This window comes from Scomber scombrus, chromosome 19, assembly GCF_963691925.1.
Source record: "Scomber scombrus chromosome 19, fScoSco1.1, whole genome shotgun sequence".
NCBI lineage: Eukaryota > Metazoa > Chordata > Actinopteri > Scombriformes > Scombridae > Scomber > Scomber scombrus.
Genome location: NC_084988.1, coordinates 20,652,753 through 20,667,208, shown reverse-complemented (window position 1 = coordinate 20,667,208; position 14,456 = coordinate 20,652,753). Strand labels below are relative to the sequence as shown.

Sequence of the window (14,456 nt, the reverse complement as noted above, 5' to 3'; positions counted from 1 at the left end):
GACCCAGTACGACCTCTGCGTGCTGGCCATCTACGACGATGTCATTACCTCGCTGACAGCAACCCGTGTGGTCGGCTGTGTGCAGTTCAGCACTGAGTCAGAGTACATGAGGTGTCATTTTATGCAGTCTCAGTTCCTCGGCGGGACTATGATCATCATCATTGGAGGGATAATAGTGGCCTCTGTGCTCGTGTTCATCATCATCCTGATGATACGGTACAAGGTGGGTCTCTGTCTCTCTTAATCCACTCTGGCCAGAAAGCAGAGAGAAGAGGAGAGAAGTTTTCATTATGTCGGTCAAGTGGTATTACTCACATGGCGGCCATGTACATGCCTGTTATAATTCTGACAGACACTTGATTTTTTGTGCTGCTAATACTTTCATGCTAGGGTTTCTCTACAGTATACTGACACACACAAGTAATTTTCAACCATTTAAGAAATTACAAAACAGCAACCAAATTCTATTGAGTCTGTTTATTTAAACATGATGATTATTTCCCATTACCTTTTTTATGGAAGCCCATTTCTGCTAAGAAATTTTTTATTTTTTTTGTATTTCATGCAAACATTTAACACCACAATGTTATTTTTTATTTAAAAAGTATCTACTTGCGATTGGAAACATGACACTGATGGAAACAGGAAGCAAATGGTGGTCTCCTGCAGCAAAGTCCAGTTTTATCCACATAACTGTATGTCCATTAACCTAACGCACATCCTTCTAACAAGGCGAAATAATCTTATAAATCACCTCATACTGACGTTCTCCGAACTCTGACAGTTTCTCAGGTCATAATTACTACAGCTGCTAGATGGCACAAACGTAACTATCTATTCTGGATACAAAAAATATAGCAAATGTAAAAAAATATAGTAAATAAAAATAAATCAAGCAGTAATATAACTGAACATTGTCATAGTCATTATAAAAACCCTTCAGGTGCATTCTGATGAATCTGTTTCCATTGTGTCCTAAAATGCAGATAAAATAGTGATGCAAACAAATATATACAAGAAAAATACTCAAAACCTCTTCTGTTTGCTTTTGTGCTTGTCTCAGGTGTGTAACCCTGGTGAGGGTGGTAAAGGCGTTTCAATGTCGATGACCAACGTTCACTCACAGACCAATGGGCAGCAGTCACAGGGATGCACTGTGACTCCTAGCGCCTCTAAACACGGCTCAATCGGATTAGAAGACCACTCAGGTGGCTCAAAGAAGAGAGGCGGAGGAGCAGGAGGAGGGGGCAAGGATTCGATTACTCAGTCGTCCGAATCTTCCCTGCCTGACTGCTCCACAACCACGTCGGTACTCAGTCAGCCTTGGTCAGCCAGAAGCCCGACAGGTGGATCCGAGGAGAAAGCGGGTGAAGAAAGGGGGTCTTTGGCAGCGGAGAGAGCTCAAGCTGGCATCTCATCACCCACCGCCACCGGTACGCTGACCAAGCCAAAGCGCAAACCCACTCCGAATAAGCCAGGCTCTGCTTGCTCCAACTCCTCGGCCACCCCAGAAAATCTCGCCTCCTCCTCCCCTCGCCCTCCAACCTCCTCCTCTACCGCCTCTTCTGCTCTCCTCCCTTCTTCCATCCCTCTGGAGAACCTCAACACCAACCGCAACAACTCCACCTCTCTCAACCAAACCCCCCCTCCTCCTTTCAGTCCTTCCTGTTTCTCCACCCCTTTTGCCACCCCGAGCCCTGTGCCCTCCATCCAATTCAGAGAGACGCCCATCCTGCGCCGAGCTCCTCGCACCTCCTCCTCTTCCTCCGCCAAGTACCAGACTCTCCCAGTGGAGGAGGGAGGGAGGAGTAGGGCGAGGAGGAGGTATTCCCTCAGTGAAGGAGGCTCAACAAAGACTCACTTGCCCCATCAAGGAGGAGGCGGAGCACCCAAATTAGGGCGCATAATGCGAAACAAGAGGAGCCAATCAGTGAGTGGGATGCTACTCCCCAAAGAGGAGGATGGAGACACGGACAAAGGGCGGTGTGACTCTGATTGGATCTTAGAAAGCACGGTTTAAACTAGAATGAGAGAGAGACCATAAAATAAACTTTTATCCATTATTGTTTATCCTCTGTGAGTGTATGTCTGAGGTTGTGTGTGTGTGTGTGTGTGTGTGTGTGTGTGTGTGTGTGTGTGTGTGTGTGTGTGTGTGTGTGTGTGTGTGTGTGTGTGTGTGTGTGTGTGTGTGTGTGTGTGTGAGAGTTTAAATTTGTTTATAAGTGTATGAGTGAAGGTAAAGGTGTGTTTGTGACATATGAAACAGTGTGTGTGTGTGTGTGTGTGTGTGTGTGTGTGTGTGTCCTGCAAAGACCTGCCTGCTCCTAGCAGTTTGGCAGAAGCCCTGCAGCAGAGGATGGACATATACAAATCAGCAGCAGAGGGAGCCAAGAGCAAAGGAGATGACCGAAAAGCCCCGCATGCACCAGCGCATTGTCAAGGTACCATGCACTTAAAATTTTGAAGTTATCGTTTAAAAAAAAAAGAGGCAATTTTTCCAAAGGTGTTAGACAATATATTATTGTCAGAAATTCTTAAAACAGCTACTTGTGGCCTTGTCACGTTGCGTCCTCAAGTTGTCTCGTTGGTTCCACTTTATAGCACAAAAGAAAAATAAGACAATGGGCTCGCCACGTCATTTCCCCGATTCACACTCACCTTATCTGAAAATACAACAAAAAGGGAATTAATGCAGGAAAAAAAGGAATAACAAAAAACAAAACAAAACAATACAAGAACTGACAAGCACACCATTCTACGCTCACACGCCCACAGAGAGTGCGTGTCAATACTGTGGCAAGAGAAAAGCAGTCGGTGCCTTCTTTTGCACTAACAGACCCTCTGACAGTTGATGTAACTGGATTTAGGACTCCACCATGCTCCACGAACGAGGGATTAGAATGAAGAGGACAAAGGAAAAGAAAGATTTCACACATAGCCTTTCTTACCTACTGAGGAATACAGACGTTTCTTGACATATACACGGACACAAACTGAGACAAAAACTTAACAAACAGACGAAGACTTAAACAGACCTCTTATGAAATTGATATTTTTTAAAGGGAAGAATTAAAAAAGAAAAAAAAAAAAAAAGAACATAAAAACCCTGTGAGCTTTTCACTGACATTGGTATACTACAGCCTGTGTTGGTCATGAGCTCCCGGAAAGCTTCTGTACAGAAAAAGACAACATGTACTGTGTTGTTATGTTGTGTAAAATAAAAAGGGATAAAATGAAAACTGGAAATGTGACGTGTATTTTTATGTTTAGAGAGGAGTTAGAACTATGGTTGTATAACTAATGGAGTTCAATCTATAAAATGTGCTATATATGGGTTTTTATATGTATATTTTTGCATATAGAATAAGTGAAAATTATGAACACAAAATGAAATTGCCCATTTTTGTTCTCCTTGTTGTGATTTCATGTATCAATGATTAACTTGAAAACCCTGAACCTAAACCCACAAACACACTTTCTGGCTGTTTATTCAGAGAAGAGAATCTCATTTTAAATTCTTCCCTAACTGCAAATGCATTCATAGGGCTGTAACATTTTTTTTTTTTAAATGCTCCCATTAGGCTTTGACAGTGTGCCAATGACTAGGACTCATGGGATTTGTTGTTGTTGAATGCTAACAAGAATAATCGTCGTTTTATCTTTGTTAAAATGGCTTTACAGTAAATGGTATTATCTAGCACAGCAGCTGACTGTTTAGCAGCTTTTTAGGAGCACTAGTAAATACAAAAAGCATGCCTTGGGAAAACCAGTGGAGCAGCACATGCTTGTGGAATAGAAAGCAGACAGGAGAAGGAGAAGGGTGGGACTTTGGATCTCTGTTTGCTCAGTTTCTTACACAACAGTCTTAAGTAAAAGACACTCACTGTAACATAAGAGCTGGTACTCACCCCATTTAAATGCAACATGTAGTTGTTGATACGTGAATGACAACAAAACTTATTTATTCTTGGGTTAGTTTGGTATTTAACAGCAACTACATCAGGAGAATAATGAAGATGTAGCTAGATACGGACGTGTTACTGTTAAGGCGGACCTGTTCTGTCTTTTAGTTGTGGTCCATATCATGCTCACATTGACCTATTACAAACAAAACAAGATGTGTAAAGAAGGCATTATATGGTCTGCTAGGTCAATCACTGACTGGATAGTTCTATTCATCTGGAACACTATCATGGATCCATAGAGGGAAATCAAATTCTGGTGGCTGATTTTTTCTGATGGACCCAAAAAACACAAGAAATACCTTTCTTTATTGTAAGAATGTTATAAAATAGTATGGACTGAAGAATTTGTACTGATATATTAAGAGTAAGTGATAGTTACTGTACGGCAGCTACATTTCACTCACTTGTTGTTTTGGTCCACACTAGAGTATGATTGCTTTGTTCAGACCTGCCCAAACGAATCACACCAAGGCCTGATTCAACTGGACTAAAAATCACTGGTCTGAAATAGCCTTTAGTGATGCATTTTGGTTCACTTGAACTTTTCTGTGTGAAAGAAACCAAACCTTCACCACTAATTCAGACAAGACTAAACAAATCACAGGTCTGAAAAAGGACCCAATAACATGTTCAGATCTGCTCAAATTTCACCAAAGAGGAAGACAAATCAGAGATCGATTCAACCTGACTAGACAATGCAGGTTTGAAAAAAGTGTCAAACATGTCTCAAATTGGAATTCAAACCTTGACCTAAATACTTCATTAAGAATATGGTACTAACACATCATGGACGAGCACATACAGTAACAAGGCAACCTAGGGGCCACAGCCAGTATACGAGCGAAGTCACTATTAGTTAACATCAACGCAGGAAATTGATTCACCTTGCAATTAAATTACTGAAAAATGTTTGACATGAAACAGTTCTGACAGACAACTGCAAATGGATGTTCTTGCTTCAATTATCAGACATTGCTGTTTTAATGAAGTAAATTGAATTGACTGAGCTGATGGTGAATCGTTACTGACCTTTGTGAATAGATTTCACAGTTTATTCTGTGTTTCAGCAGTTGAAGGCTGCCTCTGGATTATTAGTATTGTTAGTAATGAAGAAATAATGCCTTCCATATGTCTCATCACTAAGAGAGACATGCTTTATCCTGACAAAGTTATTTAATTAAGGAGAGTGAAGCGCAACCAGAATTAAAACCCAGGCTCCTGTGGGATTAAAAACAAAATTACCCCCATCCGCCATCACCGCCACCACCACCACTGCCGTATCCCTATTACATTCAGGTTCTCTCCCTAGTTTTACATTTCAATAGTCGATGACGCCAATAGACATCAGGTAAATGTTTAAACAGGAACCTGAGTCACTGGAGAGTCATATGAGAAGATGAGAGGGAAAACAAATTACCTTCCCACAATTCTCCTTGTTTTAATTTGTGTAAAAAGTCCTTTGCCTCTGCTGTACAGCTGTCCCATACAACCACAGAAGAGACACACGTACACACACACATACACACACAAGCCTCCTCTCTTTAAAAGTGTTTCAGTTACGTCGTGGTTCACGCCTCTTTGAATGACCTTCCTATGCCTTTCTTAAGCTGTAAATGCTTAATGGTAAGAGGCTTTAGAAGAGAATATCCCTCTCTATATCCTTCCGCGTTTTCTCTCCCTTTTAGCCCCTCTCTACCTCTCTTCATCCCTCAGTTTCTCTCATTTATGATTTTATATTTTGCAGATTTAGCAGCTGCTTTTGTAGAACGGGTGATAGTTTGTGCAACAGCGGAAGAAGCTTAAGGTAATAATCTGTGACATTTACACTGCATTACAGCTAATAAAGACTCCATCATATTCTCAATTAGATGCAAACTAATGAAGTTTTGGTGAAAACTCATGAGTTACATGATTCATGAGTGGGGGGAGCAGAACCTGGCAGAGAGCTCTAATGGAGCCCATCTGATCAAGCCCCAGCAGAAGTTAGAGTCATCTGGTGGAAGCAGGAGTTGTGTGGTAGAGGTTCCTGGGAGACCAATTGACACTTCTCAGACACTCCTCCTGGCTCTGATTGGTTGTTTTGATCCGGGAGAGGTGGATTCTTGCAAATGGCATTACCACTACTGGATGGAACCAGAGACATCGGATTTTTTCACAGTTGATCTATATCTTATTATACTGTCAGATCATAACGACAATTTTAACAAATATAACACAAAAATAGTTACATACTGCAGCTTTAACCCTCTGTGCGCTGGGCACTGATGACTGCTGTTACCGTGGAGAGGAGGAGACGGAGGCACAATGACGGAATACGCAGAGAACAGGTTTTTTCCACCTGTGTTAATATTTTTGGAGTGGAATATTTATAACAGCATTGACTTTGTCACAAATATATGTATAGTGTTTTTTCCAGTAATATTCTGATTTGGTGCTTTAACTCAATATGTTTGTACACTAGAATCTCTAATTCCATGGGATCAAATTTCAATTTGCACTTGCAGGGTTTCTGCTCGTCCAAATTTTCCATCAAGACACATAAAACCCTCATTTAAATACTGCTGTCTGCACCTGTTGTCATTTACACAGTTAGTAGATTGCCCGCAAAATGCATGCTAACCAAACATGCAATCTGTTGGACTGCACACGCAATTTAGTACCCTTTATTTGGGATCTTCGTAAATCAGGCCCATAGTGTTTACAAAAATGCTCTAGTCTACACATGATGAAGACTGTTACCTTATCATTGCATCAAAAACAAGAAACCTATCAATCAAAACTCAAAAAGGTGAAAATTCAAAGAAATAGATTAGACTAAAGGCTCTAACTTGGCTGAGAGAAGGGTTAGTTTGTTTCCCAGGAAATGCTTTGCTGGGAGCAGAGTCTTCACAATTTGTCATATTTTATGTTTTATATTTTTTAGACTTCTAATTAATAATTCTAATTAAAACTACATGTGTCTAATCTTCATCCATGTTGGATGTGTTGGTTTAACCTAACTGCAAACCAAATATTCTAGAAAAGACAGTAATAACTGATCGATTGTCCGTGTGTGTATGTGTGTGTGTGTGAGAGAGAGAGAGAACTGTGCCTCCACCACAGTATCAGATCATCTTCTGTCAGCTTCCCTCCCTCCTTCTTATGCTATCCATATGGTTATATGAGCATGTGAGCAGGTGTATCTTGTAGTGTGGAGATACACGCACACACGCCCACATACACAAGCAAACGCACACACAATCCCATGGGTTTGCAGTAGAGTTCCCATTTTGAATTATCTCTACCTAAGGGATTGTAGTGTTGTATAATGAACTGAACACTAATTATTTTGCTGCATGTTTGTGTGTGCGTGCGTGCATGTCTACAGTAATTTTGGCTATCTACAGTAATAGTCCGTGCTTTACTTCTGCAGGATCAAATGTCAAATTGAAGGATTAAAAGAGGTAAAAATTAAGGGACGTAATGTAAGTAAATGGATTGTTGTTAAGAGTAGATTAGATTGTGTTAGAGCGAAATTATTCTGCCTCTCTTCCTATGCTCATGAAGCCAGAAGGAATGCTTAATGAGTGTGTCAGCATGTGCTGGCCGACTGTGGTGATGTGTTAGTGTATGGGAGAAAGAGGGCGTCAGCATGTACGAGGAGCAAGACGTGTCTATGTGTGGTTTGGTTTGAGTGAAGTGAACATCACCTTAAAATCACCTCAAAGGAAAAAAATGAGTTTCATTTTTGAATGGTATCCTATTAAATAAGTGCACAGTGTCAAGTTCGGAGCATCATTTAGCATCAAGCAAATGGACCACAGAAGGAACAAATGAGGCTTTACATCCTGTTTCCCTTTGAGGAAGCATTCAAAAGTTACACATTGAGGGCATGAAGTTCAGACTCTGCAGCAAAACAGGAAAACAGTAAATCAAATTATCATCTAAGAAGGAAAAAAAGAAGGAAAGAGTCTTTTAACTGTAAGAAATAAGTAACCTTGCACTGTCTTTTTATTTCTCCCTAAGACATTCTTGGCATGATTTTACTTACACATTTCCAAATGAATTACTTGACAGAAAGGAGAAATGACAACTAAATCATCCTCAGAATAAATAAAAAGCTCCTTGAAATAACAAGGACTTACATAAATTGTTGTGTAAGTGGATCTGGCATCATCTGTCAAGGACTTTGTGATAATGTGAAGCATCGTGTGATTCCAGCCTGACTTTTATGAAAGGAACACAAGGTCACTATATGGAAAGAAGAAAATTGTAGAAAAGAAATCGAAGGCAATCACCACATACCTCCTTTGTGATTGTATAAAAATGAAGAAGAATCATATTTGTTATTCAGGATCATCTGGCCTTGAGTATTCAAACCATGTGTTATTCTGAATTTCCAGTTCATTCGTGGGTGGTTTTATTTTCATTAAAATCTCAAGGCAATATAAAAAATGACTTGCTGGCCTATTGATGAAAGCCACATAGTTTACTACACCACCTCTGATGTTAAAATTACAATCTCTGTTGAACAAGGACAAACAGTGACGTTTACATCATGCTACACTGCAGTAGTTCAGAGAGGATGCAAAGTGACATGTTATGAATCCTAACAGCCACAAGGCTTATAGTGATTGTCTGGATCCATGAGTTGTGTGTTACATTGAAGACAGCTTTACCATGCGTCAAATATCTCTTCACGGAATTTAATTTTTTCAAATCCAGCTGTTTGCTGTGAACACCGTCTTGTCATAAGTCAAGCTTATGCTTACTAGGACTGGAACTTACAATTATTTATACAACCTGAGTTGACATCTTCAAATGTTTTGTTATATCAGACAGCTATTATATGTTAATTTATTCTAATATTCTTTATACAGTCTTTACATTAAGTAGATGGTGTTCTGGTGTTGCTGTGAATCATTGAATACCGTAGTTACAAGCTCAGCTCATTAAAGCTCAGAAATAAACAAGCTCTGGCCTAAGCAACACACTAACGGTCCTTTCTTTATTGATCCAAAGGTGGCCAACTGTATATCATGCTAGTGTTGAATGACAACACCCAACAGTGTAGTAATATGTGTTCACTTAAGTTCTTACAGTTGTAAGAACCTAAATTAATTTGTTCTGAGTTATATTATTTCAGGAAATCTTAGTATTTTGAGTGAAGCCATTTTTTGTTTATGTTTAACTATTTGGAATTTATGTGGATATATACGTTTCATATAAATCAGATTATGTTTCTGACATGAGGCGGTTCTCTTGTGTCCAGTAGGTGGCACTATGACTACTGAAGCATAGATGTGTTCAGCAAATCTAGGGTTACCCCGCAACTTGGGGTTACCCAGGAAAGCTAGCGTTATCCCGCAAATCTAGGATTACCCCTGCAGATTTCGGGTTACCCTGCAGATTTGGGGTTACCTAGCCCCCCTACATAATGCAATGTAGAGATAGAGTAAAAAAGGTCTTTATTATGGAAAAAAATAAAGCAAGACTACAACTGACACTAGAAAAGTTAAGACTTGATAGGAAAGGTAGTATTGTATTTATGTGTATGTGAGTAATATGGTGTAGATTTGAGTGACTGTAAACTGAGGTGGGTTATGAACAATGTCATGTATGTTTTGTCTGCGTGGAGTAAGAAAAGATAAGAACAAATTGTAAAATTAAGTTCCTCAGGGTGTACAGTGGGTACAAGTCCTGAAAATAGATAAAATGCGCAAGCCCTTGAAGTTACCAAAAAAATGGGCAAAATGAAAAAGGGTGGTGGATTGTCCCAAAACTTTCTAAAATGAGCCAGGGGAGCGGGATGATTAAAAAATGAGTAAAATTAAGCACCGTGGAGGTGTTATCCGAAAAGTGGGTACAAGGCCAAAAAATGGGTAAAACACGTAAGCCCCAGAGGTTACCAAAAATGGGCAAAACAAACAAGGCTAGAAGATGGTCCTGATACTTGCTAAAATGAGCCAGGGGAGCAGGCTGATTGAAAATATAGTACAATTAACCACTGTGGGAGTACAAGGCCTAAAAATGGGTAAAACGCGTAAGTCACGGAGGTTACCAAAAAAAGTCTCTTGCAACCATGGACCCCCACTTCAGCCAAGGATGACTGATGATGATCAGCCATTGAGCAGGAGGAAGGCCATGGGTAGGTGGAGGGGTCCCACAGAACTGTGTCCTGGATGGTTGCTCGGAGAGAGTCAATCCGTTTGGACTAACTTCCATGAAGCTTCACAAAAGAGAGGCTTTCTTCTGCAGTTCATCAGAAAACCGTTGAATATACTCCTTAAGGTCAGTAATGTTTTTTGTTGGTTTTCTGGAGTAACAAAGAGCCCTCACAAAGCATGATTTGTATATGTCAAAACACAAACACCAGAACATTTGTAGTCTTTGAAACTTGATTCTATACTAAGCCACAATGGTTAGCAGTTACAAACAGTAAACAAACCCAAATATATGTATTTTTAGATTTCATTTATTTTGTTCCCTTTAACTGGTAGCCAAATCCTCCTCCTTACTTTTCCTCAAACTCCTAAGCAGTCTGACTAAAATCTCTGAGTGTGTTGACACTCTAGCCAACAACAGCATGACAGCATAAAGAAGAGACTGGCTCAGTTGCAAATCGTGTTTTCTTGAAGCTGTGTCCCTGAAAACAAAATACACTCTGTTGCTCTGCATTGCTGTTACCCCTTGAATTTGACTTGCCAACCAATTAGTCATAGAGCTCAAGCCTTAAACAGAGTATGAATGGGTGAAATGAGAGAACAAACAACTACCTGCACTAGCACCATGCTGTGCGGAGGATGACTGGCTTGCTCATGCGCCACGAAATGTTAAGGAACAGAGCTCAGCGCCAAAATACACTTGAGAGACTTTGGGGAGTGAGGGACTCGATGGAGGGATGAAAGGATGAGGGAGGTGTACAACCCCTGCTCCACTCTTTCATCCACTTTGCCAGCCTGCCTCCCAAAGCACCTTAAGTATACACTCTCCTGCAGCACTCTTCTCGGAGCACAGGCCGATTTCAATACTCCCTGCTGTCTTACTTTTCATATACTTTGTCCCCCCCCATTTCATTTCAAGGAGAAAGACGGTGAGAGAGGGGTGATAACATGATGAAGGAGGGACAAAGGGATGGTGGCAGGGCAGGAGAGGAATTTGAATGAGGGGGGAGGTAAGGAAGTTGGGATCCATATTTATTAACCGGTCTAATGAATAGTTCAAAAGGTATAATTTTTAACACATCTGCAGTAAATGAAGTGTTGTAAACACAGCATGTGCATAGATGTAGCATGCAAACTAAACATAGCTTACTTCTCATACATGTTGAGTTGGAAAATATCTTCATAATATTCTCATAGTGAGAAAAGACTTGTTTTAAAATGTTTTGTTGAATCAGCTAAATTGTGGAAAAATCCTGATCTAAAGAGAGAGGAGACAGAGACTGAGACTGAGAGCCAGGGACAGAGACAGAGAGAACTTACATCTCGTTAACTTGCAGTACATGAGGGTGGTTTGAGTATGGCCCCCCTAGATGCTACTTCAATGGCTCTAAAACAAAGAACAATATTACTACAACTGCACACCGGTGTTATAACTGTATATTTTTGTTCTTGTGTGTCAGATATGCAAGATGTATATGGAGAGAGACAGGGCGAGAACAGACAGAGACAAAGAGACAGACAGAGACAAAAAATTGAGAGAATTTCAACTTGTACAGCACAGGGATGCCTTTATGATTCAACAGCCAGACACTGCTTTTACAGATTTAAAACAAAGGAAAATATTACTTCTAATACACAATAATATTACATTCATGTGATGTGTTAAGTGTTAAGAAAAATAGATAGGGACAGGATGAAAGAGATAGAAACAAAGAACTGGAATTTTGTAGACTAGGAAAGCCCAGGGATCGCTTGAATATAGACCCCCATATTTCCCTGGAGGTCAGGAGTTAGCCCTCTGTGGGAGGGTATTGCTACACTTAAATTAATAAGAAGCCCTGGGGAAGTTAATAGTGGCACCACCAATCAATTCATTAATAATTCATTAATTTGAAGGAAAAATAATTCAATTGAATTAATCAGTCTTACACCTGAAAATCACCCCATCTTCTGATATAAATGAATACACAGATATAATGACTTGGCTATAAATCAAGACATGTATTTAATTACCAAGGGATATTGATTAATGGGAAACACAAAGCTAGTTATTGCCAACAGAATGAATGTATGTTACCAAAAATGAGGTAAAAATGGGGCCAAGACAGCCAATCTACAGCTAATAAAAACTCAATTTTTGAATAGCTCTTGTTAGAAGCTTGGTAGATGGTTTTCCTACCATGATGATGAAGGCTTGATAATGGACACACTTATCTAAAAGCATAGAGATTGGCAAAGCAGACTCAGTTATCTTTGGGTCATCAGAGTGACAATCAGATGAGAAGCATTGCATTTCAGTGAAGCGCTCTGGTTCAGCACTTCTTCAGAAGAGTTAATCCAGTCTCAGCTACAGCAGCGAGGTGTCCAAGGCTTAATACATTCAATGACAGGCTGCAGAGCTGGATGCATGGAGCTCTAGACTAATCAGAAGAGTCCTTGTCTTTAAAAAGTATTTAAAAAGTTTAACTGCACGATAATAACAGCAGATTATAATAATTAAATTAATCATATTTAAAGATCATTTAAATGGTGCAGTGTTTTACTTGTTAGTTTTGCTCCTTTTTTTAATTTTTTTTTATTTTTTATAAATGAAAAGCTGTGAAGTAGGCTTTCTTTCAGCAGACTTATTTAATCTTATTCAGTTATACGTATAGCTAACCTACATTGGATTGTTTTTCATATTTTTAATATAATTTAAGTATGCACTATGACAATGTATTATCTAGGAAAATACAAATATTGGATTTAGACTTATTGTATCATATGAATCAGATCAGGATCAGGGCTTAAAAATAACACACAAAAAAACCCCAAAACAAACCTTGATCCGGACATCTCTCAAAAAAACATTTTAAAATAATTGTTTTAATAATTGATGAGTGAGTGAGTTTTGTTTGGATGCTGCACTGTTTTGTGCCCTTTTTTCTGCTTTAGACACATGTTCTAAATTTATACCCAGCAGGCTACTGTGGCAAACACACAAAAATAATGTATCAGGTCACTTGGCATTGCAAAATGAGGTATACTATAAAATGGACAAAGGACATTGTCAAAACACACAGTACCTCTGGATAAACCCCAGAGTCAGGGCTGTTTGCTTGGGATACATGATTTTCAGCACATAAACTGCAACCAGAGGACAGGTGATGTTGTGATTTATGGTGACTTTGTCCGCTCATGTATATTACTTCATCTGCAAAACATGTAATAATAACAATCAATTAAACAAATATACAACACTTCCCAATATTTAAGAGCAGACATACATATCATTATTCACAACTCTGATAAACGGGGTGCTTAGCAGCTCTACTAAAGCATCCTGTGAGAGGTGAAGACAGAATGGGCAGATGGTAAATAAACTATGACTACAGCCACTACGTCCAGCTGCATAGACATATTATTGGGACTGAATTACAGTTAACTAAAAAAATGAAATGTTGTTTTACTATGGAATTTCCCTATAATGCATAGGAATCTGTATTGGCAGTGGTGACATTGGTATCAGTGTGTCTCCACCTCTATCTCTGAACCTGGCGCCACTAGAAGGCCATTACAAATGCAAAAAGTAAGATTAAAAGAAACACATGGTATCCGATAAATGTACGAGAAGTAAGGAGACGTTAAGGCTAGCAAGGCTATACAGCTTTTAGAGAGTTGAGATGATGAGTGTTTAAGATTGTTTAAAGGTCATATATTGTGCAAAATTGACTTTCTCTGCTGTAGTGGCAGTGTGTGAGGTGAATATGTCCATTCTGATTAACAGATACATTTAGTGTTACTGTAATACTAGTGACGCCACTGTGGCTCCACATTGCAGTTCCAGTATGAATATGAATACTGTTAACAGTTTCTGTTGCGGTCATATAATCTTGCATTGTATCATGGCTGGAAAGCCACAACCAGTTCCAGAGTGGGGCGTGTGGAGCAGCAGCTCATTTACATAGACACAGGAACAGCCCATCCAGAACAGGACAGACACAGAGGGGTATAAAGGCATACTAGAATGCATAATCTCAGTGGTATGTTCAGCAAGAAACTTAAAAGAAATGTTTGGGGGACTACAGGGACCAACTTGACTACATCTACACTGTTTTCATTGGACAGCGATGAATGTGTGTGTGTTTGTGTTTGTGTGTGTGTGTGTGTGTGTGTGTGTGTGTGTGTGTGTGTGTGTGTGTGTGTGTGTGTGTGTGTGTGTGTGTGTGCGTGTGTGTGTGTGTGTTTGATAGAAATGGGTGAACAAAATGAAGAAACTATAGAAACAACATCTGTCAGTATTAAACCAATACAATCCAACAACACAGACTACATCTTCCAAAATGACCATTTCCCAATGCAGTGTTGT

General features: G+C 39.6%; 1 protein-coding gene across 1 annotated transcript in view; it reads left to right on the top strand.

The window, feature by feature from the left end:
* Window positions 1-2,020, top strand: part of lrfn5a (leucine rich repeat and fibronectin type III domain containing 5a) — a 23,036-nt gene extending 21,016 nt beyond the window's left edge. The window contains exons 7-8 of the mRNA XM_062440244.1: window positions 1-223; window positions 1,064-2,020. The exon at window positions 1-223 is cut by the window's left edge and continues 51 nt beyond it. Of these exons, the coding sequence (XP_062296228.1) occupies window positions 1-223; window positions 1,064-2,020 (1,180 nt within the window). The remainder of the gene's footprint in view (window positions 224-1,063) is intronic.
* The last annotated feature ends 12,436 nt before the right edge of the window (window positions 2,021-14,456 follow it).